Here is a 27,594-nt window from a genome sequence, read left to right as displayed (position 1 = left end):
ATCCTGGTCTGGATTGACAGGATCTAATTAACTTTGAATATTCTGCATTTTAGTCCATTTTATTATTATACTAACTCTATTTTGTAAGGTTTATTTGGTATATGGACTAAGTTAATTTTGCAGGTGAACTCTGCAAAATTACTCCTTATTATTCTTCATTTTGATAATCTAAAATATTATTGGAGGATAAAATTATTCCTACCTATAATAAAGTTTTAAGGAGGATAAAATTATTCCTATCTATAATAAAGTTTTATTTGAATTATTCTTTGATTACTAATTAAAGCTACGTTACTCCTTGACGATAAAATTATTCCTACCTATAATAAAGTTTTATTTGAATTATTCTTCGTTCACTAATTAAAGCCACGTTACTCCTCGACTTGCATTGAGAATAAATATCCATTTAATTTCTCATATGTTAAATTGTAGCTTCAGTGCAGCTTCGGATAGAGTTCAGCATGATGAGTAAATTTCCTGCATCTTGAGATGAGATCAGTGCCTTATGTGCTGGATAAGATCACGAGCAAGGCATGGATCAAGTTTGCGTTTTTAGGATGAGAAGCGTGGCCAACATTTGCGGATCCAGATAAACTCAATAGTGCTTATATAAAGCTTCGATCAGTGCATGAATAGTATAAGTGTGCTCATTCGAACAAGTGCTCTATTCATACAATAATAGTGCTTAGAATTTGAACAGTGCATAATTAATTTGCTCAATCAAAAGTTCTACTGAAGGCAACAGTGCTTGAGTCAAGTTTCGATCTTCAATCAAATTCATTGGATTAATCATAGCTCTATTCGAACACTTCTGTTCTTCAAGCTTCGACCAACGTCCTCCTTCTGCGGCGGCTCGAGCCTCGACACAACCACATCCAGCTCCTGCCGGAAGATCATTCCCAACATCTGAGCTCGCCCAAAAATTTCTACGTGTTGGCTAACAAAGTAAGTTTTATTTTTTATTTTTCTGCACTTATTTAAAATTTGGAAGTGTGGGGTTGTCACACTTTCAATTCATTATATTTGCCTGCTCTACTAGAGGTTTTCTTCTGGTAGAGAGATTTAGTGGATTGTCCACAGGAAAGATTTAAGGGACCTGGGTCTTTGAGTAGGAGTCGTCGGAGGCTCCAAACGAAGTAAAACCTTCATGTTGGTTTGTGTTGTGATTTTTTGTATTTTGTTTTTCCACTGTGCATGATTTTCGATGTACTTAAAATTTCTAAAAGTCACGTGATTCACCCTCCTCTCACGTGCATTCGATCCAACAAGTGGTATCAGAGTCTGGTATGCTCTGAATCGATGCAACCACCGTAAGAGTTGGGGGTTTCTGAATCTAGTTTTTATCGGTATTGAGTTTCTCGCTGTACAATTTGAGTTCGATTTATACCGTTGCTTGGATTTTTTTTTCTGATTGAATTTTACTTGAAATTGGTGCAACACCATTTGAGTCGCTTCTTACTACTTCTAACTTATTTCTCCCACACTACTAATCCAAGACCTAGTCTTGGGACACTTTGCTTGTTTATTTTTCTGTGTGCTAGACTAAATAGTCCAAGGAGAAGGTTTTAGCACTGTTCGCCCTCATAAATTGATAGAGCTACACGAGGGCACAAGCGACACTAAGGTAACTAAGCGTGATTTGTTATTAAATAAACTCTTCAATATTAAGATGCAGGAAGGCGAGTCGGCAAGCCAACTTCACGCTCGGATCAAGGAGATACTAAACAGACTCCACCAAATTGGGCACAAACAGGAAAACAGAGACATTATAAGGTATGCTCTAAATGCATTTCCTAGAAATTCTTTATGGGCATCTATCATAGATGCTTATAAAATTTCTAGGAACCTGTCTAAAATTAACTTAGATGAATTATTCTGTGAATTGGAATTACACGAACAGACTAATGGCAAGGCCGAGAAGGGTATTGCTTTGTTTGTAGGTTCATCAAAAGAAGAAAAAATAAAGAACAAGTCTCAAGAAGAGTCTGAAAGTGAGTCAGATTCAGAGTCTGATGAAGAAGAATAGTTGTTAAACTTGGTAAGGAAGATGTTCATCAGAAGACATAACAAGTTCTCCAAGAGGGACATCCAAAAGGTTATGAAGCCCTCCAGTATTAAAGGCAAAAGCAACATGACCTGTTTCAGCTGTAATAGAAAGGGGCACTTCAAACATGAATGTCCTTACAAGAAGGAGGATCAACTCAAGAAGAGCAAAAAGAAGAAGGCTCTTCAAGCTACTTGGGACGAAAGCTCAGATGACTCGGACGATGAACTACCAAAGAACTCGAGCTACCTAGCACTGATGGCAACCAGACCTGGATCAGACTCGGAGCAAGACGAGGATTCCAAATACCAGTGGAGCCAAGAGATCAAACTCTTTTCTGATGGCTCGACTAAGGTATATTTAGATTCGGTCAATGAAATTTTTTTAAAGATTATTTCTATTTTGAATAAGAAACTGCTTGCATTCGAATCTAGGGTTGATCAGTTCCTTAAGGAAAATCAAGACCTTGAGGAGCAAATTCTTAATCAAAACTCAATTAAATCAAACTCAAAAATTTCTGAACTTGAAAATAAAAACTCACTCTAAAGGGTGAAGTTCAAAACCTTAAGGACTTACCAGAAACCTTTACAACCTGATCTAAGAATCTTGACCTTATTCTTGGATCTCAAAAGGACATGTATAACAAATTTGGGATAGGATACAAATTAGGATTGGTTCAAAGATCCTCTATCTCTTTCATCCGCCCATGCAAAAATCGGCGAAAAGCGTGGATCCCAAAAACCTATCTAACAAGGCAAGTAGGACAGAACCAATATTATGTCCCCAAAAAGGACATCCATTACGTTGACCCTAAACACCCTACCTATCATTTAGGGGGAAGCACCAAACTAGTTGGCACCTAAAAGTCAGCCTTTACTCGTTTGTGTACCTATGACTAGTATTAAAAGTTAGTCTGACTCTTGACCTACTTAATAATTAAATTTATTAGATTGTAAAGTTTAAATGGGCCCACAGTAGGATGGAAAATTAATCCACATGTAATCCAAAATTTAGAATTTGACGTGGTTTGTAATGGACCTCCTATTGAAAAATTGGCCCACATGTAATCTAAAATTTGGAATTTCTAATTGAACGATTTCTTTCCATATTGCAATTGATCAGGATGGTTGGCCATGCTGGCAAACGTTTTTTTTTTTAAATATCAAAATTTTGTCTCTAAAAAAATTGATGCAACTGTCCAAGGAAAAAAACCATCGATTCACCGCCTCACCGCTTCGCCAAAATAGTAAAGGCAGTTTTAGGCAGCGGCAATGGTTTCCAACAACAAATTTTCGACGATCACTCATCTCATCATGATCGCTCATCGTGGATCACTTATGTCATCCAAAATCGACCTGAATTTAGTTGATTTATTTTGTATTTCGACAGTCAAATCTCAAAATTGAATTTCTCCATATCCGATGATGAACAAGTGGATGGAAAGACAGAACAAAACAGTAGATATATGAACAACCAAAATAGAATAATTTTTTAAAAATTTGGAATAACCTCGCTCTGATACCATTGTAGAAAAATGGATAAGGAATTTTAACACAAAATCCTAAACTCTATTCATTCTCAAAAAATCACAAACATAATAATCAGAATTGCGGAAGGATACCAGAACTCATGATTTACAATCGATTTCGAGCATTGATCTTCAATTTATAGATTTTCTTAAGAATCCAGAGAGTTTGTTGATGGGGGTACAAAAACTGAAACGTCGTTCTGCAAACTGAGACCATAACCCCTTTTTATAATTATCTAAGTTTTTTTATTTCTAATTTTACCCCTTAACAAATTAGAAATTACACATGTGGTATCCACACTATTATATTTATAACAATTAAGCCCTTAAATCAAATTCTTTAATCATAGTTTTGATCACATTAATTTATGACTTATTTAATTGATGACATTAGATATTTATAATTACAATTATGATTCTAAAATTCTAATATTACCTACTAACTTCTACACGATTGATCGTGATCAAATAATGTTCATTTAAAATGCAGTGGGTGTCATAGAATGTCTTTTCAATAATCAAAATCAACATAAGATAATGACACTGTTGTAGAAGTTAATAACCCGCTGCTACACGTTATAATAGCTATCTCTTAGCTTCTGTACAATCGATCATGTTCAAATAATGTTCACAAGATATATACTCGTTAGGAAAATAATATCACAACAATATAATAAGAATTTAACTTATCTAAGAACATACTAACAACAAAACACAAATGGTCTTTGAAACTGAACTCATCAGAATTTATAACAAAAAAATCTGTCTTTGAAACAAGATAAGAAAAACTATCCTATAAACAAGATCATAAAAAAACTTACGAAAATGAATTTAATTATTTGATAAAATAGGAAGACATATAGTATTTTTAACTATATGCACAAAAACAGATAAAAAATAAACCCTACATTGTGAGAAAAAATTAAACCCTAAATCGAAGAAGGGAAGAAATTTTTATGTTGAAACTGCAAGAGGATGATAAATAATTATATTAGTTAACTACTAATTTTTTTATTTATTAAGTCTTAAATTCAAATAAATCAGTTATTGTTATTCAAACCCTAAACTGAATTTTGAAAGATAATTTTGAGAATCAGACCTATATTAAAGATAATTCAGATAATTTACTTTAAATGAGATACACATAAGGTTAATTGAAAAAGAGATGCTCACATGATAATTTGATAAATGATAGATGCTTCTTTAACTTTTATAAATAAAAAGGTCATTTTGACTTGGACAAGAATAAAATTTTACGAATTAAAAAAATATATAAATAAAAGTAATTCTTCAATCTATAGTATAATTCTTTAGTGAACTGTAAACTGAGTAATAAATATTCATTTCATATCGTGATCCACAAAGTGACTCTGCAATTACTTCATCTTCCTCGATCACCGGTTTCTTCTTGGCCTGCGCCGGCGTCGGCACCTGCTCACGCCGCCGCCTCTCATTCCATCAAACCCCCACACCGCTGCTCTCTCTCTCTCTCTCTCTCTCTCTCTCTCCTCCCCCACCCCCATAATTAATCTTTCATCTGCCACTCCCTCTCCAGCTGCCTCTTCATTGCTCACGTACGCTGCCCTGCGATGCAGCCATTACTCCTCCATCAGCTTACCATGCAGCTTTTATTATAGCTATTAAGAATCAGCTTTTATTACTCGCGTCGGCGCCCGCTTCATGTCTTATTCCCAGAGACAAGTCCCGTGGTTCTCGCCGCCAGGTACGCTGAAAACACCGTCCACGAGACCGTCCATGTGGTAGCCGCCGGCCACGCCACCGAAATTGACACGCGTCGGAGTCCGTCAGGATCCCGGCGCGGTGAGGCGAGCTCGAGAGCACCGTCAGAATTGCGTCGACTGACCATTGAATGAGATAGTGCGGGAACTATACATGTCCTGAACCGGGTTCGGGACGGGGTAGAGACTAGAAGAACTCGAGCCGGTCCGTGATCCTGCGTTCCTTGCGTGAATTGGACCGGGTCGGACCGGGCACGAAGGGGGGCCGGTTCGACCGCATGAGCGCCAGGTTGAGGCCCGCGAAGAAAGGGTGCGACTTCACGTCGGCCGCGCCGCGCCGGGAGCCGAGCCGCGCGGTGGGGTCCTTTGTGAGCAGGCCTGCGATGAGGTGCCTCGCCGGCGAGGAGGTCGCGTCGTCCGGAGGGAAGGAGAGCGGCTGCTTGACGATGTTGCGGAGGGTCTGCTGGTTGGTGGGCCCGGCGAAGGGGGTGCGCCCGTAGAGGAGCTCGTAGAGGAGGATGCCGTAGGCCCACCAGTCGACGGCGCTGCCATGGGGCTGGCCTGCGGCGACCTCCGGTGCGACGTACTCGTGGGTGCCCACGAAGGAGCACGACCGGGCGTCGATGGGCTCCGCCACGAAGCGCCAGGGTTCGGTCTTTGAAGCCGAGTAGGGCGGCGGCCGACGCGAGAGGAAGGGGAGGCAGGAGGGCTCAGCAGGAAGGCGCTCGCCGTGTTCAACGACGGTGAGTTTCCTGTACGCACCGGCGGAGGTGGCGATGGGCTCCAGGGTGGGGGCTGAGGTGGACTCCAGGGAGAGGTCGAAGTCGGAGAGCATGATGTGGCCGTCGGAGCGGATGAGGATGTTCTCCGGCTTCAGGTCGCGGTAGACGATGCCCAGCATGTGAAGATACTCCAGCGCGAGCAGCACCTCCGCCGCGTAGAACCTACGGCATTGCGATCAACGACGTCAGAGCCAGAACAGAGCAAAAAGGAAGCATCTTTCAGTTGCAAGTGCAAGCATGGATTGATTCGTAAATGGTTGGAAAGAATCTTTCCAGTTATGATTCCGATCGCTAAGTAGTCTCCGATCAAATATAAACTTGGAAATTTTCCGTGAATTCAGTGGAGGTGATTAAAAAATTGGTGGAGAATGGGAAAAGGTTCGATTTTTAATTGAACAGAGGAGGTTGGAGGAGCACCTGGTGGCGGCGACGGAGAAGCGTAGGCAGGGCTGGCGGTGGCGGAGCGCGTGAAGGTCTCCGCCGCTGCAGTATTCCATCACGACGCAGGAATAGTGCGGAGAGGCATCGAAGTCGGCATAGAGGGTGGGGAGGAAAGGGTGGTCGAGTATCCGGAGGATCCTCTTCTCCGTCGCCGCTCTATTGAGCTTCTTCTTCTTCGACAGCGCTAGCTTGTCGACCACCTTCATCGCGTATGGGTGCGGCGAGGTCTCACCTCGTAGGTGGCAGAGATAGACGGTTCCGTTGTCGCCGCTGCCAATGCGGCCGAGGAGCTTGAAGTCCCGGGGACCGAGATTGGCGGGGAGGGACCGGGAACGAATCGCGGCCCAGGCTGGGTCCGACGAGCGGTGCGGTTTGGAGGGAAGCCGGGCAGGAGCGCAGGAGCGCAGGGGCGACGGGCAGCGGCAAGCTCGGCCTCCTCCGCCGCCGCCTCCGGCGGCGGAGGCGCAGCATTATCAAAGGAAAGATGCGAGAAACTACTCCGGCTGTCGCCGCTACTGCTCATCGAGCTATGGCTCGAGTTAATCACTTCCGCCCCGACCTCGCCGTCGGAATCCAGCACCAAATCCAACATCTCAACGCCCCTCGGACTTCACTTCACCACCTTAAATCGCGACACCTTAAATATCGAGCAAAGCGAGTGGAGACACATAAAATCCAATCTTTCTCAACAGGAGCGCACAGGAAAGACCGGCACAAGAGGAAGCTCGCTTTGGATCTTTCCTCGGAATCAGACAACGCGGTCTCAATTGGCGACAAGCATAACGATGCCCATCAATTGATGGGGGACAGCGAAATCCCAGGACCAGTGACGAGAGGCAGCGATTCTATTCGCTGCGGTACCTCGCGAATCGAAGCGGCCAAAGAACAGGAAGAAAAGGAGTTAGGAATCGCCAGGTCTCACTCACTCCCCGTCGCGTCTCGCCTCCATTCCATTATCCCACACCGAGCGCGGCAGGGAAGAAGAACCAGCAACCCTAGCTTTGCTTCTCGGCCTCCGCCCCACCAAGCGAATCCGCACCTTTTCGTCCACAAGGCAACAGTGCCGAAGCTAAGAATCGCTACTCGTGACGGGGTCCGCCATTAGAGCACCTTCGATGGCCGCTCTGCCTCTCCTCTCCGCGCCCCTGTCGGGGGAGGGGACATTCGAGGCTATTTATAGTGGTGGCGGAACAAGCAATATAACGGCAGCCCATGCCGGTTTAGAAACTGAAACGATTTGACGTTCCCGTAACGGTTGCTTCCCGACTTAAATCACATTTACTTGGCACGTGCGGCGGAGGAGGAGAAAATAGAGACATTTTAATAGTTTTTTAAAACTTTAATATATAAATATTAAATTATTTTTTAAAACAAAATATGCAGAAATAAAATAAAATGCAGTGATTAGGTAATTAGTAGACAAGTATCCGATTCTAATTCCACCTGTCTTGCGTAAATATCTAATACATATCCACCACGTGACGTGGCATTAAGATTAGGAGAGATTTTGCCACCGACGGCGGATGGCCCACCGCCATGTGCGGCGGCAAGGGCCTTCCGTCTGCGTGAACTTTGGGTCCCACCGGTGGACCCCTCTTTGGTTTATTTTCTTTATGGGAGGAAAGCAACACTTTTATATGGAACTAAGATACCATATATATGTATATATATTAAAAGGATTTTTTTATTTTTGTTATGGATGAAAAATATTCCACGTTGAATTTTTTTTAAAAAAAGCACTTTATTTTATTTTTCATTTTGATAGTAATTTTAATTAAAACTACTATAATATAAAATAAAATTATTTTAACTTATCAAAATCATAATATTATATTAAATATATTTTTTCACATTGGTTAAAAATTGTTCTAATTTAGTTAAAATTATTTTAACTAATTAAAATTATTATAATATAAAGTAATTTGACCTAAATTATTTATAGCAATTTTATTTAGAGTATTAACTACATGTCATATGAACAATGTTTTAGTATCTTTTGGATGATTTATAGTATGATAATAATTATATTAAAGTTGCAAATTTTTCACTAAAATAATATGATTTCGAGTAGGATTTGACAGTTGAATCATAAAATATATATGATTAGCATGAGAATTGAATATATATAATAGTGTATTCAATGAGCTCACATGTGAGTTCCAATAAAGCTAATATGAGTGAGGAAATCAAGCTCTTATGTGTCCTTAATTAAGGTCAATAATGACAATGCTTTTGCACTTGATGAGTCCACTTTTTTGCTTCTACTTCAAACGAAAAATAATTTTAAAAAATGCATTGAAAATAAAATAAATATTAATTCAAAACAATAACATATACTTATTATAATTGATTTAATTGGATTATTAAAAAATATCGATCAGATCAATCGATTAGTTATAAGAAAGTGTCATGGGAAACACAAACAACAACTCTGAAACCTAAACAAGAACTGTAATGGCAAGAGGAGGAAGGGATTGATTAAGAAATCGATGGGGCCGAGGAGGATGGAGGCGAAGAAGAAGGCAACATGCCAAGTAAACACATGGAGGAGAGGAAGAGACAGCATCACCATGATTCTTGCTGTTTTGATGGGTACCTAGACAACATAACACCTCATCAAGTTCAAACTTGTCTAAAGTTAATTACTTTAATGGAAGGACAAGATCAAGATCCATATAATTTATCCATAAATTATAAGCAAAGTTTTACAAAGGTCAGGTCGACAAGTTGAAGATTTCTTAACGAACATCTCGAGACTTGAGTTTCCATGGCATCTTAATTATAAGAAACAACTCGTGTGTTCGATATATACCATTGTAAATTTTTTGATACCGCTCTTTGTTTATTCAAAAGTGTAAATTTTTAGGCCCTTGAAAAACTTAAAAGTTAGCATTTTAATTATGAACTTGTTCTTAAAGGATTTTTAAATGTTCACTTTGCCAAAACTTACTGATAAGACAAAAGTATATATGCAAGAAGAGCATTCAACAATTATATTCAATAAATTCTCATTGGCATCTTTAGAATTTGGTGCTCTCTTTTTTATTTGTTAATTTATTATTTTATTATGAGCAAAGATTAAAAACATTAAAAGTACCTTATAATAAAAAAATACTAAAAGAATAATTTTGACTCAAATAATTAATAATATAAAATAAAATTGATTAAAATTTGTAACAAAATCTCTTATTCGATCAAAATTATTTTAAATTAGTTAAAATTATTTCAATTTAGTCAAAATCATTCCAACACTACTATAGTAATTTTGATCAAAACTATTATAATGTATAGTAATTTTGATCACAACTATTTCAATATATACTAATTTTGATTAAAACTACTGGAATATAATAGAGCAGTTTGACCAAAATATTTATTGCATAATATATTAATTTTGATCAAAATTATTATACATTATGGAAGTTTAGTGAAAATTATTATAATAATGTTGGATTATATATATAGAGAGAGAGGGGATCCTTTTAAGATAACAAAAATATTTTTGCCCTATTATTATTATTATATGTAACTCTTCCTTCAAGCTTAAGTTGGACTTGGAGCCTCATAAAGTATCAATTAAAAGACAAAATATTCTTCCAATTGTGGAGATGATCTTGCTTAAATTTGACTTGACTCAATGCAAGTACAATTAATCAAGGAATTGGATGGCCCCTGAAGTCAATTTTTAAGTTGCTAATGAGATTCTTAATGACTTTTTTAATCATGGTTTATGTAGGTTGGTACAATGCTGGTGGCATGGGAACTTGAAGCAAGAATTAATTAGCTAATTGATTGGTGTACTAGGCTTCTTTTGATTTGTACAAATATTAATATTTATTCCTATAATGATGCAAATTGTCCCTCACAAGAAAGTTTTGAAATTTTATTAATTATATACTAAAAATTTTAGTATAATGCTAGAATATTTATGATTAGTTTTTTTTTATGTTAACATACATTACCAACTATTATCATTTTCAAGTTTTATTATATTAAGGCATTTTTTTACTTCTAGTGAGAACTTTAATATATATTAATAATTTTATTATTTTTTAAAAATAATATAGTGTTATATATATATATATATATATATAAACCTATTTATGGTTCTATTGGTTATTTATATATTAAAGAATATTCCCTTGATAAATAATATCATTTTATAATTATTATCTTATTTTAAATAAATTAAATATTTATAGTGTAATAAGAACCCATAATGAGTCATTATACAAAATGTAATTATTTAATAATATTGTATAACTAGTAGATTAATGAAAGATTAATTGTAACAACGTTGCTATTTTAGTGTACATGATTAAAAAAAATATATAGATCCACCACATCAGCGATCCTTTAGAATCGGACTCACTAGTATTAAGAGGTAAAATTCAAGTACATAGATAGGAGACGTATGATGGGGCGAATAGCATATTATGAATTCCTATGAGATTCAATTCTTGACTGTTACATTAAAAATGTCATACATCTACTGTCTACGCTACGCAGACTACTTTTGTGTACAAAAGGCAGGGAGGGAGCCTAATTTAGTAAGAACATGATGGGCTCAATGGAAGGAGATCAACTTTTCAATGTACATTGTGCTTTTAATTTACTTATAGTATAGATGAACTAGTGAAAGTAAAGGAAGCACTTGTATTTTATTTTTCCAAATATATTGCAGAAGTCCCGAGGAAAGATTCAATGATTGTTATTTTAAGTGGAAATATTTTTTTTAAAAAAAATCCACAAATATGATAAAATAATTAAATTAAAAATAAGAGTAGGAAAGGACGACTGAGGAGGAACAAGAGTGGTCCCGACGAGGCGGCGCTGCCTCCGCCGAACGCCGGGCGCCACCCTCTCCGGCGGGAAGCGGCGCTGACCGTGTTGAACGCTGACGTCGCCGCTTGCGTCACCCACGCTTGCGCTGTCTCACGTCCGTTGGACAAGTAAAATCAGCGATTCAGATTCGTTTGTGAATATTTTATTATAAAGAAATTGTGTAGAACTAATTAAAGTACTTAGTTTAAATATTTGATCAATGAAAAACATTAATCCATTTAGGATTTAAAAAAAGACACATGCTAGACCCTTAATAATTTTTTATCACATATAATTTATAATTTTATCATTACAAATATTTTTAGTGACATGTTTAATATTAGTTGTACCTCTTTATGGTAATTTTAATGGAACTTGTGCCTTTGGACCCTCAAGAAGAAACACACTTCCACTTCAATAGTGAAAGAAATGAACAACAACAACTACTACACATCAATGCAAGCTATGGATCTCAAAGTTGGTTTATGTATCCCAAATGCACATCATGATCGGGTTCGCGAAAGAGTGGCACGGGCCAAGAACATCTTCGTTTCCCTTTGCCTGTTTCTACGAGGTAACGAAAAGAAAGAACAAAGACTCGTCGATATTGCACTATGTATGACAAACACATTGTCTCAACTTGAGGGTTTAAGTCCTCCTGGATCCACTAGTTTCCACATGCGTCTTCGAGATGATATCCTTCAGGCCCATCGTGACGGTTTCATAAAACTGGAATTGTGTTAAGAACAGAAGAACAAAGGTGTTTAGAATGAAGCAAAGGTTTCTGATCTAATCGAAATGGGCAAACTAGTGATTCATGGGCATATTGCACTTCACCTTGTGAAACTCGAATGTGTCTCCGTTTGACTTGCGAAGTTCCACCATATGCAATGAGGGTGCTACTTCAAAAACCTTGGAGAGGCACACATTTTAGTTTCTCGATACATAATCTCAAAGAAGATTGATACATCAGCTTTCAACTCCCTTACTTCGGTCGCGATAGCTAAATGCCCTTTCCTCCCAGGTTTTTCTCCTTCAAGCTTTATCTGAGATACAAGATAAAAATGTTGATAACAACCTTTGTAAGAAACAACAATAAAACACTACATCGCTGCCGCGACACCAAGAGCAAGGGAATGAACCGATGGAAGAACCAACTATAGTTACGACCATATGATGAAGGATAGGTTATAATTTTGTACTAACTAAAGTTGTTTCTCCGAACACAAAGGTCCCACAAAATGAAACAAAGAGATAGACAGAAAGGAGGAACAGAACAAACCTTGTAATTCTGTTTCTTGACACTAAATCCCAGAGGTTTTGCTGCTGATTCAATTTTCGAAAGTATCTCATCTGCAGGGAGCTTTGACGTAAATCTTATTTCGCGCCCCACACAGCCCTAACAATGAAGGTTTGCATCGGTAATAATACTATCAGTTATCTGATAATCATAAGTATACCAAATTGACACTGTAAAACAGAGGTAAAGGAAAGAGGGAGCTGAGAACCTGTCTCCATATTTTACATGATTTACGCAAAGCAAACGGCATTCTTGGAATAAAGAAATAGTATGTACTATGTAAAACTATATAAAGGGGCAACTTTATGGCAAACAAATGCATTGGTCAATTAAGATGAGATCTAGCATATGTTGGCTTATAAAACTAGTTTTGAAGAAATGTGACAACCTACAAAGTGCATTATTATCTTATGAGAATAGAGTATGATATAGATCAACCTGAAGTAATATGCATAAATAATTCTAGAATCCTGGCTATTTTTTTGGATTTGGAGAAGTGCGGATTTTCAAGAACATAAATCTTATGATATGTTGGGAATCCTTTATTATAATCATCCACACCTTAAATGTATTTTGATGTTGGAAAGTTGGATAGGTTAGCCCCTGCATAAGGACTATATTACCCACAATTTCTACGAAATACAAGATGCTCTGGCTACGGAACAAAGGGTGAGCAACAATAATGTCTTCCTAATCAGGAACAAATTCTCAGCTTTTATAAATACATTGGATGAACAATTATTCTGGAATTACTCACCATTTGCTTCTCGAAAAGTGTGCTAAGGTTAAAACCCTGAGATTTAGATATGAGTTCAAAGGCATTCATTACAACTGGCTTTTCTTCTCGTTTCTCAATAACCATTTCCGATAGCTCCTGCACAAATAAGTAATTATAGAATTATTTGAGATCAGATATATGGATCTTAAGTTTTAATTTGAACTTATGTAAGACTGTATCATCAATAATGTTATGAAAATTGTCACTTTTTACTCAATCATATTCCATTTATTGCTCCTGAATAGTGTTTTACTTAATTTTTTTATTTCTAGTAACTATACATGAATCTTAGCATTCTCATTTTTACAAATTGCTTTCTTTTCCTAACACCCGAATACTTAGATTTATAGAATAAATTGTACATGGAAAACTTCCCTTTTAGCCAAAGGGTTGCAAAAAGATAAAACTCCTCCCTGTTTCACCCACATTTTACCTATTAATGATATCTTTCTAGTCATCTCATTGATGAATGATAATGAACATGCTTGGCTCTTACAACATCACCATCCGTTCATAAAGTCCATCATGTGTCTTGGATGTTGTCTTTCATTCATCCCCTTGTTTTTGCCGAAATTGGTGGTATCCACTTTGCAAGTCAATTTTTGAAAAAGATCACAGCAGACGGAGTTGATCTAAGAGATCATCAAGGTAAGGAATTGGGAAACGATAGCCAATAGTATTTTTGTTCACAGCCCCATTATCAATGCACAAGCATCAAGAACCATCTTTTCCAATAAATAAGCAAGGTTGGGATGACGCAAGGGCTCATACTCTCTCAGAATAGGCCCTTACTAATATATTTTCCACCTGTCTTTGCAGCTATGTTCTTCTACACTCATCCAATATACAACTTTGCTGAGAATAGAAGAGCAGGGAAAGAAGTCAATGCAATGCTAAATATCCCTTACGGGAGGAACTACAGGAGCTATCTCAACAGAGACAAAATCTACAAATTTCTTTGAGAGTGGTTGTACTTAATGGGGGCGGTTAGTACCTAATTCATTGTCGTCTAAAAGAAGAAGAGCAAGGTAGAATTTTTTTACTTCCCTTTAAAACCATATCACCATAGACCGCATCTTGTGTTAGTTACCAATAGAGAATTGAACAAGGGAACCTTACCTTGATTTTCCATTCTTATCTAGCCAAATGAGTTTACAAGGCACGGATGATTCTCCCCCAGGAGCTTTAACTTCTCCACCATTCTGGTTGAAGCAACATCCTCAAAGCTTCCTTCATCGATGATGATGTCACAAACCTTTCCATGAGAGGTGCACTGAGTATGGAAAATAATATGGCGCAGCCAATAGGGATCATCCTCCATATGTTGGATGCTCAAGTTTTTGGAAACAAGGAGCTCACCTTGACCTACATAGATGATATTCACCTTTGTTTGGATAACATGTTCTTCTCCATGATTAGTTTCTTCATCAATTAGGGTGATGGTATATTGATTTGAACAATCCACTGTAATACATCAATCATCATTTCACTTAAAACATTGACGAGAGCTAGTTTCTACACCTTGACCTACATAGATGATATCCACCTTTGTTTGGATAACATGTTCTTCTCCATGATTAGTTGCTTCGTCAATTAGGGTGATGGTATATTGATTTGAACAATCCACTGTAATACATCAATCATTATTTCACTTAAAACATTGACGAAAGCTAGTTTCTAATGGCAATACTTCCTCGTTGCTTTGTGGTTTCTTTAAAGACATCAATTGTGACGATACATGAGGTTCCATGGGAATAACACCAACCTGGTTGAAAGAACTCCTTTGAATTGAAAGCGATTGTTGTGAGACTTGGCTTCATCTTCTTGCTTCTCAACCTTGAAGGTCAATTTGACAGAAAGAATAGAAGTCCGATAAGGCTGTAGCTGCACAACATTTGATGGTTCTACATGTAAGCGCCTAGAAAATAAGCAATGATTTGCTTCTCGAGTTCTTCCACATCGCTTCAAAACATAAGATGGTCAAATTCAGCTGTATATTCTTCCACAGATTTGGCTTGCTGTCTAAATTGTGGAACTTAAGATATGCATCTTGCTTATAGGTTGCTGGCAAAAACTTCTTTAACTCCGTCTTGTCCCATGTTGTTGATCCACTGTTTTCCTTCATTCTCTATGCCTTTGTAAGATTATCCCACCAAATGGAAGCATATTTCTTGATATTGATGGCTATGTTCCTCACCTTACAATTTTCATGAATGTTCCTATAGTCAAACACTTGCTCCAAAGTGTTTAGTCGATCAATAAATTCATCAAGATAAATCATACTTTCAAATTTTGGAATAAAACCTTAAATGCTAAAATCATAATTAGCATCCCAAGTCTGCCAATACCATGAACATGAGCCGACTCACTAGATGGTTCAAAACAATTATCATGAAAATGATTAATATCCTCTTCAACCTCTGGATCTCATTTTCATGATTTGAGGAAGTTCATCATGTCACCACTCATTGCTCAGTTGTTGAATTTGTCTTCGCAATTCAGCACCACTTCACAAAGACCACGCTGATGTGCTATTATTGCTTAGGCATTTTTGTGCACAACGATCAACCATAATTGAGCTCTGATACCATTTGATGTTGAGGCAAACCATAAACTCAGATCTAAAGGAAAAGATAATAGGGGACTAAATACTCTCAAGATCCAAAGAGATATAGAGTAAGAATCAAATTGAAAGTAGAAAAACCTTACCACCCAAAAGAGATAGAGAGATACCGAGAAGAACTTCACTCTGAGAGATCACTTGTATATTGCTCTAGTACCTTGTACCTTCATTTGAACTCTTATTTATAAAGCATCCTGGGACAACTCTTCAACTAGGCATTTAATATGACTTTAGGTATTTCAAACATTCCATTAAGTATGACTCTTGGTAACCAACAAACACCTTGAAAATGAAAATTTTATTCTTTAATCACCCTTGGAGATTCCACCACTACATAAGTCAAAACATTTGACTTTTCTCCTTTATGATTGTTGTATTATTTCTCCTTCCTTGCCGCATCATCAATCTTCATAAACTAATCACTTAGCATGATATCAAATGAAAACAATGTATATCAAGGAGGTCTATTTTCAAATCATTGATGACTTCATCTAGTACTCACCTAAAAGTATGAAACTTAAAACTAACCCTTGAAGCAAACCTATAATTGTAGAAAAATCATCTGTTGCACACTAGATAGCTCTGACCATGCACATCATTTAGCATATCAATATAATTAATAGATACATTTTTCATCCTCTAAAATTTACCACAACAATTATCCAAAGACTATCATAAGCTTGGAACCTATAGGATTATCAAAATGAAAAAAAATTTACCCTTGACTCATTGAAGATGGCATCTAGATCATCAAGATTAATATCAGCTGTTTCAAAGTGGGGTGGCTGATAATCCTTCTTAAACCAATCATTCTCAATGACTTGTTGAATTGTTATGCGCTGCAACGAATATGTACTATATCAGGCACACCCAATATTTGCAATACCTTTGTTTCAGATTAATCAAACAATTTTCTCGAGCTGGTCAAGTTTTCAGGCACAAAAAGAAAGCTCACAGTTAAAGGGTCTGGATCTAAAATCCTCTGAATCAATTTCTTGGCATTTGTTGAAAACCAGGGCGGACAGGAGAAGTCAGCTTTGAAGATCTGTGAGGACTCCATAATAGAGACAGGTAAGTTTGTTCCAAAGAATACCAGAACCATTATTTACCTAGAACGTTGAAAATTGAGATAGTTATACAGCATTTTACCTTTTTGTATAATGACATTAGGTTGGAATCTTCGAAAGGTAAAAAGCCTGCCATGAGGATGTAAAGGATTACGCCACATGACCATAAATCTGCCTTGGCTCCATCATAACCTTTGTGCTTGACAACCTATGGAGAATAGATAAAATACATAGAAAACTGATCCATGATACTGATGCAATGAATCCACTAAAAATACCTCAGGAGCAACATAATTTGGAGTACCACATGTAGTGTAAAGTTTTCCATCCTCCTACAATGGAAAAGTAACAGGGTTCAAAAGACACCATTTCATTCATTTTCCAATTATTTGCTCCACATCATCCCTTCTCACACTTCAACAATTTACTTGCAACAAGTGAGTATGAACAAATAGAAAGGCATAATTACCTTTTTTCCAAAAGAAAAATAAATGGTTATCTAATATGCATGCATAGTCTGTAAGTAGGGAACAATTTAATCAACAATAAGACATCTCTCAAACTGTCAACTTTGTAACAGTTCATAGTAAAACACAACATACACAAACTACATTGATTTTAAATAACAAACTTACATGAACTTGCTGAGGTAATGCGCTGAGTCCAAAATCTGTGATCTTAAGAGTACCATTGGCATCCAACAAGAGATTCTCAGGCTGTTATTATCAGTTCTAAGTAAGATACCATAATTAAATAAAACATATTTTTTTGTTTATTAATCACCCTATTGATACTCAACCTTAAGATCCCGATGGAAAACACCTCTACTATGGCAATAATCTACAGCATTAATTAGTTGTTGGAAGTATTTTCTAGCTTCATCCTCCTTTAATTTTCCATTACGAGCCTAGTACAAGAAAATTATAAATTAGCAAAAGCATACAGCTGATAAGAATATCCTTCACTGCTTTCTCCCTAAGAATACAATTGCATGCTAGAATAACTCTTTCTTACAATCTTGCTGAAGAGTTCGCCCCCAGTCACAAATTCCATAACTATGTATATCTTTGTCTTGCTAGCCATCACCTACAACAAAAGATTTGAGCAGTCAACAGTAGCTCTCTCTTAATTATATAAGAGCAAGAAGGTAGAACATTTCGGATTAAAGACTATATATAACATTTGAAAGACTGGTCCATTTGAGGAAATTTTGCATCAGTAAATACAAACAGATTAAAATTCTAGGTAGACATTTGGACAAACTATATTTGTCATCAGAGAGCAACTAAATGAAGAGGCGATTCCCAAATAAATGCCATAAGTGAAAATTGTATCCAAATGCTTTGCTTCACCTCATACATCCGTATGACATTCGGATGTCTGACCAGTTTCATTGTTGAGATCTCACGTTTTATCTGCATAGAAAAACAACAGATGGTTTAGCTTATCTACAAGGGTCTTAGGAACTTTCCAATATGGTATCCAAAGCAAATACATCAGTTCGGAGAGCCAAAACAGTAAGAATATCATATGATGATAAGTATCATTACTAACTATTCAGTGAATAGCCACTCTATCAAGCATGAAAAATACAAGAAAAAGATTCGTCGAAGAAAGGGAGACAGAACCAAGATTACATGTTGCATATAGAGAATTTACGTCCATGCAAGTCATCAAGAAAAAGTACGCAGCAAAATCGTATTTTTCCTGACCTGACCGACCATCCTATGCCGCAAGATCTTTTCTTTGTCGAGAATCTTGATGGCGACACCCTCCCCTGTCTCCACGTTCTTGGCAAACTTCACCTTGGCGAAGGTCCCCTCGCCAAGCGTCCGGCCCAGCTCGTACTTCCCAACCCTCGTCCTCCCCGCCGAGGTCATTCCTCCCCTCCTTCTTTTCCCACTCAACCCCCACCAAAACAGCGGCAGACGGCAACAGGAAATTCCCAAACCCGCCGCCTCCCTTGAAGTCAAGATCTCTTCTTGTTACAGGGCTGCCACGCCTGCGACTTCGCTTTGACAACGTTCATCGCAGCCGCGCGAGTAGGTCTGGCCGAGCTGTGGGGAGATTGCTCGCCGGCGGACATGCTACGGGAGGGGAAGGGGTGGAAGAGGAAAGATGGGGAGTTTGGATGGATATGGGAGGGGACGAGAAAAACGGGATTTTTATTGGGAAAAGCGATGGAAAGGAGCCAAAAGGAGAAGTCAAGAAGAAGGAACACTGTATCATCATATCATGCAAGTTAAAATTTTGTCTTGTTTGGAAATTTACGTAAAAATTGGGTGGTTTTTTATTACTTACTTTATGGAGAAAAAAAATAAAAACAAAATTCGGGGATACGGTGCACTAACAAGTGAAAAGATAATCTTAAAATACTAATTATAAGTGATACATTATTATACTTCTGTTCGATAAAATCCGCTATCCAGCAATCTCACATATTGATCTCATAACCATCTATAAGAAGATAAATCTGAAAGTTACAGTTGACTACTACGATGAGTGCATTATCTCGACTACTATGACCCTTGTCCACTTTAACAAGTTTATTTCACACTAACTAACTCAATTATGTCTCGAAGATATTATTTATACTTCTTAATCTATCTTGATAATCAATGAAAACTTTTAATGAGATCAAATTAATCACCTTTTTGGATGAGACAATTGAAAAAGTTTAGATACTTAGATTTAGATTTAGATTTAAAAGAGAAAAAAAAGACATTATATTTTTAAAAATTTATCTCATCGAATTTTGATAGTACTAATTTTTAAAAAGGGATTATATCAAGATAAATCGAGAAATACAGATGATCTTGATGGACAATCTAATATCATAAAATGTTCAAACTTTGTAGGTGTAATGTATGTTAGATAAAATTTAAACTCTCATTATTTTAGAAGTTCATTCTATTTCTTATAATCAATTTTAACAATATTAATAATTATAGACTATGTAAAGAGAAATTATTTAGATTTGGTTAAAGTTACGGATTATTATATTCAAATATTTATTGTTAATTTAAACAAAATTACTTAAAATTATTATAACTTAATTTGCTTTAACTCGTAACCCCATAGCTACAATATTTTAATCAAATAATAAAGAACATATTATAATAACTATGACAGTAATTGTTATATATTGATAGTAATGGTAACTGATATAATAATATTAAAATAAAATTATTTTAAATAGATAATTATTAGAATTATAGATATAAATAATTTTTATTAAAACTCATAAAAAAATTATTCTCCATCTACTCAATATGAGACTTTGGTTTGATCGTGTCACAGGTAAGAAAAAAAAGTGTATTTTAAATAGGATGAATATTTTAAAGATCGATTTTTAAATATATATATATATATATATATATTATTTTAAATTTATTTGATAGATAAATGAGAGAGAAAATAAGTTTTTTTAAAAAAAAATCCTAGGTTGCATAATAGATTATTGTTAAAATCATTTGCAAATGACTTCCATTCCATGCATGATGCATCCATCTGGAGAAGGTAACAACTAATAATGCAATAAAAAAGAGCTCCATTATTGCAATAATGAAAAGTAGTTGTGATGTCCAAAAACTCAATTATTAGTTTGACAAAAGCAAGAAACTACCGAGGAATTCAACTTTGTTAGCTAGAAACTCAAACATTTCAGAAAAAGGCAATATTCAAACAAGAATATTAGATATTTCTGATCAAGTTGGAGATCTATTTCTGTAAAGTCCAATCTTGTCACTGTAATGTATCAGTGTCAACAAGTCAATGTCAAGTTATTTTATTCCTTCAATCATGGCCATAAACTGAAGTTCTATTGGATGTTTTCTCAAGATTCGTCTTTCCAAGATCTGTGAATTCCATCAATAATTTGCTGTCTCAGAATTGAGTTTTATCTGAATGAAAAACAACCTGCACACAGCAAATCTTAAAGAAGAACAACTTGTTCAAAGTTTACATCAAATGTAAATTTCAGATGCTGAGGCTGCATACACAGCAGAATCAACTTTACTTACAAACTTGTTAATTTCCCTCCAAATCATAAGCTGATGGAGGGAGGAGGTGCATCAGTCGGTGTATCAGAAAATGTGCCTAGAAGTAGTTGCTCCAAGGTTCCATCCTCTCTCCTTTTCTTTCTGCTGTTTGTGATGGATTACTACTCTATCACCATCACCAACCTTACCTGCAGTCATTCTCCTTGACTTCCTCCCGGTGCGGCCTACCGAGAGTCGTAGCTTATCGATTCCAGAAAGAGGAGCCCCTGTTCTCATGGACTGAGGCAACTGTGGCCTGATGATCACCTTCTTCTGTAGGCTTCTTCTTAGAATGCTGTTTATCTTCTTATTGCTTCTTCCCTGGTTAATAATTTCACCTTCAGTAGGATCATCAGTGGCATAGATAGTCCGGGCTTGCATTGGCAATGATGGTGAGATATTCATGAGATTGGTAAGCATCTGTGGAGTTGCAGGTGTTGGCTTTGTCACAGGAAAGGGAATGAGAGAATTCCGACGTGACACCGGAGTGATAGGTATGCCACGAACTGTTGGACAGAGGGATACTCTACTGGCCTTCCTAGGAAATGGCTCTTCAGGAAGCTCTGGCTTGTTCTCCTTGTCCTTAAACTGGCGAAAATGCTTGAAAATGTTGCTGTCATTTGGAGTTGATAGCAAAGGCTTGTTGCTATTGTTTTCAGTGAACGGCCTCAATACACTATCAAATTCTTTATCTATTACTTGTTCGGAGGCATGGCAGTGTGTTTTCTCCATTTGTGGGTGTGTTGTAGCAAACAAAGTTTTGGGCAATGAACTGCTCTCTTCCTGTTCCTTGTGTTTTTGTTGTAGTTGTTGTTGTTGCAGCTGATGATTTTCAGCAATTCTATTGTCTACATGCTGCCTCGCCAACTTTCTTTCTATCAATAACTGTGATTCCAACTCTTTAATCTGCACAAGGAAGTCATGAGCAAACACATTTACATCTCTCTGTCGATGAGCACAAATTGTATAATCATACTTGCAAGAACTGAAAGATAGAAATCTATTGTGTAAATAATACTTTTTGGTTTGGGAAATGCTACCTAGTGATTAGATGGCTAAGGATCTGCAAGCGTAATCGATATGAAACACCAATACTTCTGTTAGCAATTTAGATTGTTGGAAGAATTTTAGAGAGGGTGTATACAGTAATACAGACAACAACAATCTGCAGTTTTTGGCTAGCAAAATGCTGCCTAGTTATATGGTTACCATGGACCTGCTAGTTTAATTGTTGGGAAACATCTACAATTTTGTTAGGAAATTAGATTGAAGATAGATAATCAACTAAACTTTGAAAGAATTTTAAGAATGTATTTAGAGAACCAAAATAATACAAGTTCATAGATTCATACTTTCTCTTGCAGACTCATATTGATCAACTCTTTTGCCTTGTTCTTAACTTCTAGAGATTGGATTGTCTCATCCATTTTCTTCATTTGAGATTCTTTCTGCTTCATATCCTCCTTGACCTTCCCTAACTAGAAACAGCAACAGGGATTCTCAGACTCAAATAGAAATGATAATAAACAAGAGGGCTCCTTAGAAATCAATGACATGAGTGTATTTAGAGACATGGTTTCCTTTACCATTTGTTTGTATCTGGACATTTCACTCATATCGACTTGTCGCTTTGCAAGGCCAAGTTCAATGCCTCTCACTCTGCTTGCAAAGTTAAGAGAACAAAGTGTCTCACCCACGTCTTCCTCGTTAGGACTAATCTGGACAAACATCAAAGTCTTCGAGTCTCCACCTGATATACTCCTTACATCAGTAATGCCAAAAAAAAAGAAAAAAGGAAAGGTTACGTTCCTAGAATCGTAAAAGTCAAAACAATAAACTTTTATATATATAATTTTTTTTTATCAATTTGATCAAAATTATATTAAATTTGATTAAAATCATTTAAACATATTCAAAATTACTTTAAAATTATTGTAGTAACCATTCTACTACAGAGTTGGTGGCTATTATAATAATTTTACTATGATTTAAACCTTTTTAAAACAATGTTGATGGTAAATTTTTAATATAGAAGTGATCTATGTATGATATCTATGACCAGTTGAATTTAAAAAAAATTATTTTAACGTGTTATTGAATAAGGGTATTTTAGATATAAAAAATATGATGGAGGTGTCTTTTTTTTTTACCTTTTAACGGTAAGGCTTTCTGTTGGATTCTGATAATTATGAGTGCTCTTTTGATTTTTACCTCAATAAAATAATAAAGAAATAAAGAAATAACACAGAACTGAAGAATACCTAAGGAGTCTTGCAGCAAGTGTGTCAACTTTGAGTTCCTACATAGGTGAGCATTCAAAAATATCAGATTATAAAGCTAGAAAGAGGTTAAAACACTAACGTGGAAGAGAAATTCTTCAACAACCTAAAAGGAATATGTTGGCTTTTAGTTGCAAGAGCTGAAATGACATTTCCTAATGCAGAAAGGGATTTGTTGATATTTTGTGCTTCTTTCAGCCGCTCTCCTTGAGCATCTGTTTTTGCCACCCTCTCGCTACCCGCAAGGTCAATTAGCCACAACTTGCTTCTTGTGCATTCTCCATTCACTAGGTTCTCTCCTTTAATCATCACACAGTGAATGCTGAAATAAACAAAAACAAAAATTGACATTTAGAAAAATTTCTTACATTTATAATTCAAGATGACAAAGAGGTCAATTTAAATCTGGAAAAAGGCAAAAATGATAACCAGTGTGATCGACTGCTATGCTCATTTGCATTAGTTGAGCCAACTGCCCTTGCCTTGCTGCCAGTTTGGAGGACTTCCCAGGCCTCATTCATGTTGGTAACAGGAGCCTCAACCAGTCCAGGAACATGAACTCCTTCGGCTACTTGCTTTACTTCTAGCCTAAATGAATGCGCAGAAATTTTCGAGATTGTTACACATTTACTATCATCTTGCAATCCAAGGATAAGTTATGTTTTCTGCTTACTTCTTTGACACCACACCAGGCTCAGATCCTGAAAGTAGCAAATCATGTATCTGCTCATTGTAGACCTCTAACACACTGACAGTGACTTCGTAATGATGAAGTCCTTGTCTTTCTCTGATTATTCGAAATATTTCTTCAAGAGTCATGTAATTGACTCCACGAGCTTCTTCAGTTCCTTCCATTGTGAATGTTTTGCCTGTCCCTGTCTGCCCATAAGCAAATATGCAGACATTATATCCATCCAACACTGATGTTGCAAAGGGTGCAGTCTTCTTAAAAACAGCTTCTGCGGCAGGCATGAATACAGAAAGAAATATTTAGTGCATAAGAAATTTGGTGAATGAGCAGATAAAGGTTTGGTGACTACCTTGATCTTCCTCTGGGCTGAAGACTGAATCAAATTTGAAGAGCTTAGTGGAAGATACATGGCCTTTGACAATAAGCCCACCATCTTTTGCACAACCAAAATCAATAACCGAGCTATCCCCTCTGGCTTTTTCCTCCATGTTAAGAGGACGACATCGGCAGAAGACTCTTATGTTTCCTGAGAAACAATTCGATCTAAGAAATGCATTTTGCTCCTTCAATCACCTATAATAGTGATACAAACTACACACTCACCTTTCAGTTCTATGATTTTGTTGTATAGTTCTTTCCTTTCATTTGCCTCTTCATTAAACCTGAGCTTGAGGTCTTCATGCTCTTTTTCAAATTTGATATGACGATCCACTAATCCAAGGAAACAAATACACCAAGTAATTTATTTGTTTGTTTCATGAATAGAAAAAGAGAGAGTTTCAAATAATATTACAGAACCAAACAAATATGTGTTGGATAAATTAAACTTACAAATGGATTGGACTGTGGTTGTCATGTGGCTAATATCTACAAGGCACCTCCTAAATTCTAATGCGTTCCCTGTTAGCTTGACATGCTCTTGCTTCAACAACTGTTATATCGACATAGACTTAAATCCCTTAAATACATGAAACCAGATAAAATTATAGAGTGAAATCAAAAGACTAATAAAAGAATGCATTACATAAAATTTTTGACTCAAGTTAGCCAGGGACAGAAACCACCTACTCTTCTCCTTCACTTGACCCTCTATTGCAAAAGCTGCAACAGGAAGACAAAAATGATATTCATGGGAATCACTTCAGCGAAGTCCATAATTTCAAATAACTAGAATACCTAGGGAGCCAACATGCATTGACTTCTGCATTAACTCCATCTGAAGCTCTTGCAGTGACAACCATGCCTGATGGCATTCTCTACTCTTAAGGTCCTTCTCCTTTTTCAGAGTCTCCAAAGTTTGTTTGCACTCACTATGCTCATTAAGCAGCAATTGAAACTCTTTCTCGAATTTCCTACATTGATCGCAATCCACCTGGAAATTGAACACTTGGATTCAGCTTGGATAGCAATAAAAAACTTTTTTTTCAAGCACCAAGGTTTCTCTTACCTTTACCAACTTTGATACTTCTGCCTGCTTACCTTGTATTCTCTGAAAAGTCTTTCCTGAAATGTGTAACTGTCACCTTTAAGAAATAATTTGATTGAAGGAACAAACTCTACGTGAAGAGCTCATCAAACTCTACCTGAAGAAGAATCTCGCCTAACTGAGATCCCAGACACGATAGGCTGTCCCATTATGCCTTCAAATCTGATCAATAATCCCTCATCACAAAGCACAGAAGCTCTCAAATCTAACAAAATCAGAGGCTGGTTTGAACCAACCTGACCATATATATCTAACCCAGCAAGTACCTGAGAAAAAACAATTGGGTTATGCATCAACACAATTGGGTTATCGAAGAACTATACAGAGAATGTTACACACACCTTTTCATTCTGTATAAAGACATCGAAAATCCTCATGCCTACAGGGCCATCAGTAAATACAATCTCAGCAAAATGGAGGTCAACAAGATAATCTCCCGCCTCAAGTTCAGTAAATTGATACGAGAAATTCCCAAATCGGGCACATTGGTATATTCCACAGCTTCCATCACCAACCTGAGCATCAGTTTTAATAGTGTCTCCTCCTGAATAAAACTTGTCCACTTCAAAAACAATATCGCCACAAACTACAGACTCATCTAGACATCCGGCGTTTATACTCATCCATCTCTCCTGGACATCAGGAATAACTCCGAGCTCGATTGAGGCTTCAAAGTCACTTACTTTATCACAATTTATGCCTTCTTCTATAGATTTCTCTTCCATTCTTGACTCCATTTTCAGAACATCAAAGCCTTTTTCAAGGAATAGCTCAACCGGCGCAGCCTTTTTTCTCGCTCTGGTTCTTCTGATGTATTCCGGAGTTTCCTGGATTTCCTCGCTTGAATTTTCTGGGGAAATCGGGCTAGCAGTGTAACCTGGAGAACTCAGTTTGAATTCAAAACCCTGGTCACCTGCAAAGGTTGCATGAAACCAAAATCCCAAAGCTTAAAATGGAAAATATTGTTGCCCAGTCCGATCCAAAAGATCAATAAAACCAGACAATGGACCGATCAACAAACCCTAAGCCCTAAACCCTAAACTCACAACGAATCATTCAACCATAGTAAAATAGGACGAGGCGGAAGTAGAGAGCTTACTCGTATCATCATCCATCGCCTCGGCTACTCCAAATCTTTATACCTTCCTAATTAAACACCATAAAATCCTATAAAACAACTGTATTATTGATCGCAAAGCGAGAAGAAAAAGAAGCCAACGCTCCCACCGCAAGAACACTTCTTCGCCGAAGAGAGGATCCACGAGGAAGCCCTGCTTCAATGCCACCAAAGGCTTTCGAATTAAAGAAGCGAAAGGATCGAAATATTTTGAAGAGGAGAAGAGGGAACTGGTTCGAGGTCACAACGATAAAAGAAGCAGCTTTTTGGTTTCGCGAAAATGATCGAACTTAAAAATAGCTACGAGATTAGAGAGAGAGAGGAGAAAGAATGACCGTTAGCGTTTGAAACGAAAAAACGACAGCCGTAGAATCGCTCCCGTCTTTCTACCTTTCTTTTTATTGGAAGAATTTGTGGGGGCCCACGGACATGCTGTTACAATGATATGTTCGGTATAAACAAATGTCGGGACGTATTTACCGTTGAAAATTCACACCGAGACGTAAATTATTCTTGATTTTATCCTACACAAGTTTCTACCCGCTGTAATCGTCTTTAGTCAGAGGATATCACGTGGCACATCAAGACTGAGTTTCCAATAACAAAAGGGTATAGTTAAAGGTACACTATCGGAGTGCAACAATATTTCCTGATTTTGAAATTTGAAAACATACTGTAAGAGGAGGACGATGTTTGTAATTAATTGGTGCAATTAAAGCAGGATTAGGATATTAATGCGGTCACGTGTTTTTGGCTCTTTAATTAATCCTTATGCAGGTGACAATTAGGCCAGGGTTGACCCGGCCTGAGCTACACAACCCGATGTGCTCTCGGTCATGTCGGGTTAGGCCCGGC

The 27,594-nt window shown here is 37.1% G+C and overlaps 3 protein-coding genes and 1 long non-coding RNA gene across 5 annotated transcripts; 1 reads left to right on the top strand and 3 right to left on the bottom strand.

Annotated features, from left to right (window-relative positions):
* Positions 1 to 4,898: 4,898 nt before the first annotated feature.
* On the bottom strand, positions 4,899 to 7,662 carry LOC141823555 (protein kinase PINOID-like). The gene is given in 3 exon segments (XM_074710859.1): positions 4,899 to 6,255; positions 6,511 to 6,938; positions 6,941 to 7,662. Coding segments are annotated over 3 exon segments (1,371 nt in total). The 5' UTR covers positions 7,127 to 7,662; the 3' UTR covers positions 4,899 to 5,498.
* A 4,117-nt stretch (positions 7,663 to 11,779) lies between these two features.
* On the bottom strand, positions 11,780 to 19,286 carry LOC141824729 (CBL-interacting protein kinase 23-like). Of its 2 annotated transcripts, XM_074712058.1 has the most exons (14): positions 18,839 to 19,286; positions 18,479 to 18,541; positions 18,141 to 18,212; positions 17,926 to 18,033; positions 17,762 to 17,842; positions 17,405 to 17,458; positions 17,209 to 17,334; positions 17,015 to 17,104; positions 16,779 to 16,898; positions 13,416 to 13,532; positions 12,641 to 12,757; positions 12,348 to 12,404; positions 12,196 to 12,270; positions 11,780 to 12,087 (listed from the first exon to the last, which is right to left on the bottom strand). In XM_074712058.1, exons 1-14 carry the CDS (start codon positions 19,004 to 19,006, stop codon positions 12,007 to 12,009), a joined length of 1,329 nt encoding a protein of 442 aa, XP_074568159.1. In that variant the 5' UTR covers positions 19,007 to 19,286; the 3' UTR covers positions 11,780 to 12,006. The 2 variants fall into 2 exon arrangements, with proteins under 2 accessions (XP_074568159.1, XP_074568160.1); XM_074712059.1 differs by lacking the exons at positions 17,762 to 17,842; positions 17,926 to 18,033 and having other exon boundaries at positions 18,839 to 19,285.
* Positions 19,287 to 21,127: 1,841 nt separating this feature from the next.
* On the top strand, positions 21,128 to 21,615 carry LOC141824731 (uncharacterized). The gene is made up of 3 exons (XR_012601450.1): positions 21,128 to 21,244; positions 21,322 to 21,441; positions 21,514 to 21,615. It is a non-coding gene; the product is annotated as an uncharacterized LOC141824731 (long non-coding RNA).
* On the bottom strand, positions 21,210 to 26,737 carry LOC141824728 (kinesin-like protein KIN-14R). The gene is made up of 16 exons (XM_074712057.1): positions 26,722 to 26,737; positions 25,964 to 26,535; positions 25,720 to 25,888; positions 25,584 to 25,639; positions 25,313 to 25,508; positions 25,161 to 25,237; positions 24,968 to 25,067; positions 24,740 to 24,847; positions 24,486 to 24,662; positions 24,119 to 24,404; positions 23,875 to 24,033; positions 23,552 to 23,767; positions 23,428 to 23,465; positions 22,753 to 22,916; positions 22,519 to 22,644; positions 21,210 to 22,072 (listed from the first exon to the last, which is right to left on the bottom strand). The coding sequence occupies exons 1-16, from the start codon at positions 26,735 to 26,737 to the stop codon at positions 21,212 to 21,214; spliced, it is 3,321 nt and encodes a 1,106-aa protein (XP_074568158.1). The 3' UTR covers positions 21,210 to 21,211.
* Positions 26,738 to 27,594: the final 857 nt, after the last annotated feature.

This window comes from Curcuma longa, chromosome 3 (assembly GCF_044706935.1).
Source record: "Curcuma longa cultivar G26 ecotype Majalengka, Jawa Barat chromosome 3, ITB_CL_G26_1.1, whole genome shotgun sequence".
Taxonomy (NCBI): domain Eukaryota; kingdom Viridiplantae; phylum Streptophyta; class Magnoliopsida; order Zingiberales; family Zingiberaceae; genus Curcuma; species Curcuma longa.
This window is presented reverse-complemented; position numbering and strand designations above follow the sequence as displayed.

What these genes read in the sequence shown, in the direction of transcription:
- LOC141824729 (XM_074712058.1), bottom strand. Translation starts at nt 19,006, where the DNA reads ATGACCTCGGCGGGGAGGACGAGGGTTGGGAAGTACGAGCTGGGCCGG. An exon ending in CAAATTATGTTGCTCCTGAG is followed by an intron (nt 17,335 to 17,404) that starts GTATTTTTAGTG and finishes TATTCTCCATAG; the next exon opens with GTTGTCAAGCACAAAGGTTA. An exon ending in ACACATTCGAGTTTCACAAG is followed by an intron (nt 12,088 to 12,195) that starts GTGAAGTGCAAT and finishes ACACAATTCCAG; the next exon opens with TTTTATGAAACCGTCACGAT.
- LOC141824728 (XM_074712057.1), bottom strand. An exon ending in ACTTGAGTCAAAAATTTTAT is followed by an intron (nt 25,068 to 25,160) that starts GTAATGCATTCT and finishes TCGATATAACAG; the next exon opens with TTGTTGAAGCAAGAGCATGT. An exon ending in CATAGCAGTCGATCACACTG is followed by an intron (nt 23,768 to 23,874) that starts GTTATCATTTTT and finishes TGTTTATTTCAG; the next exon opens with CATTCACTGTGTGATGATTA.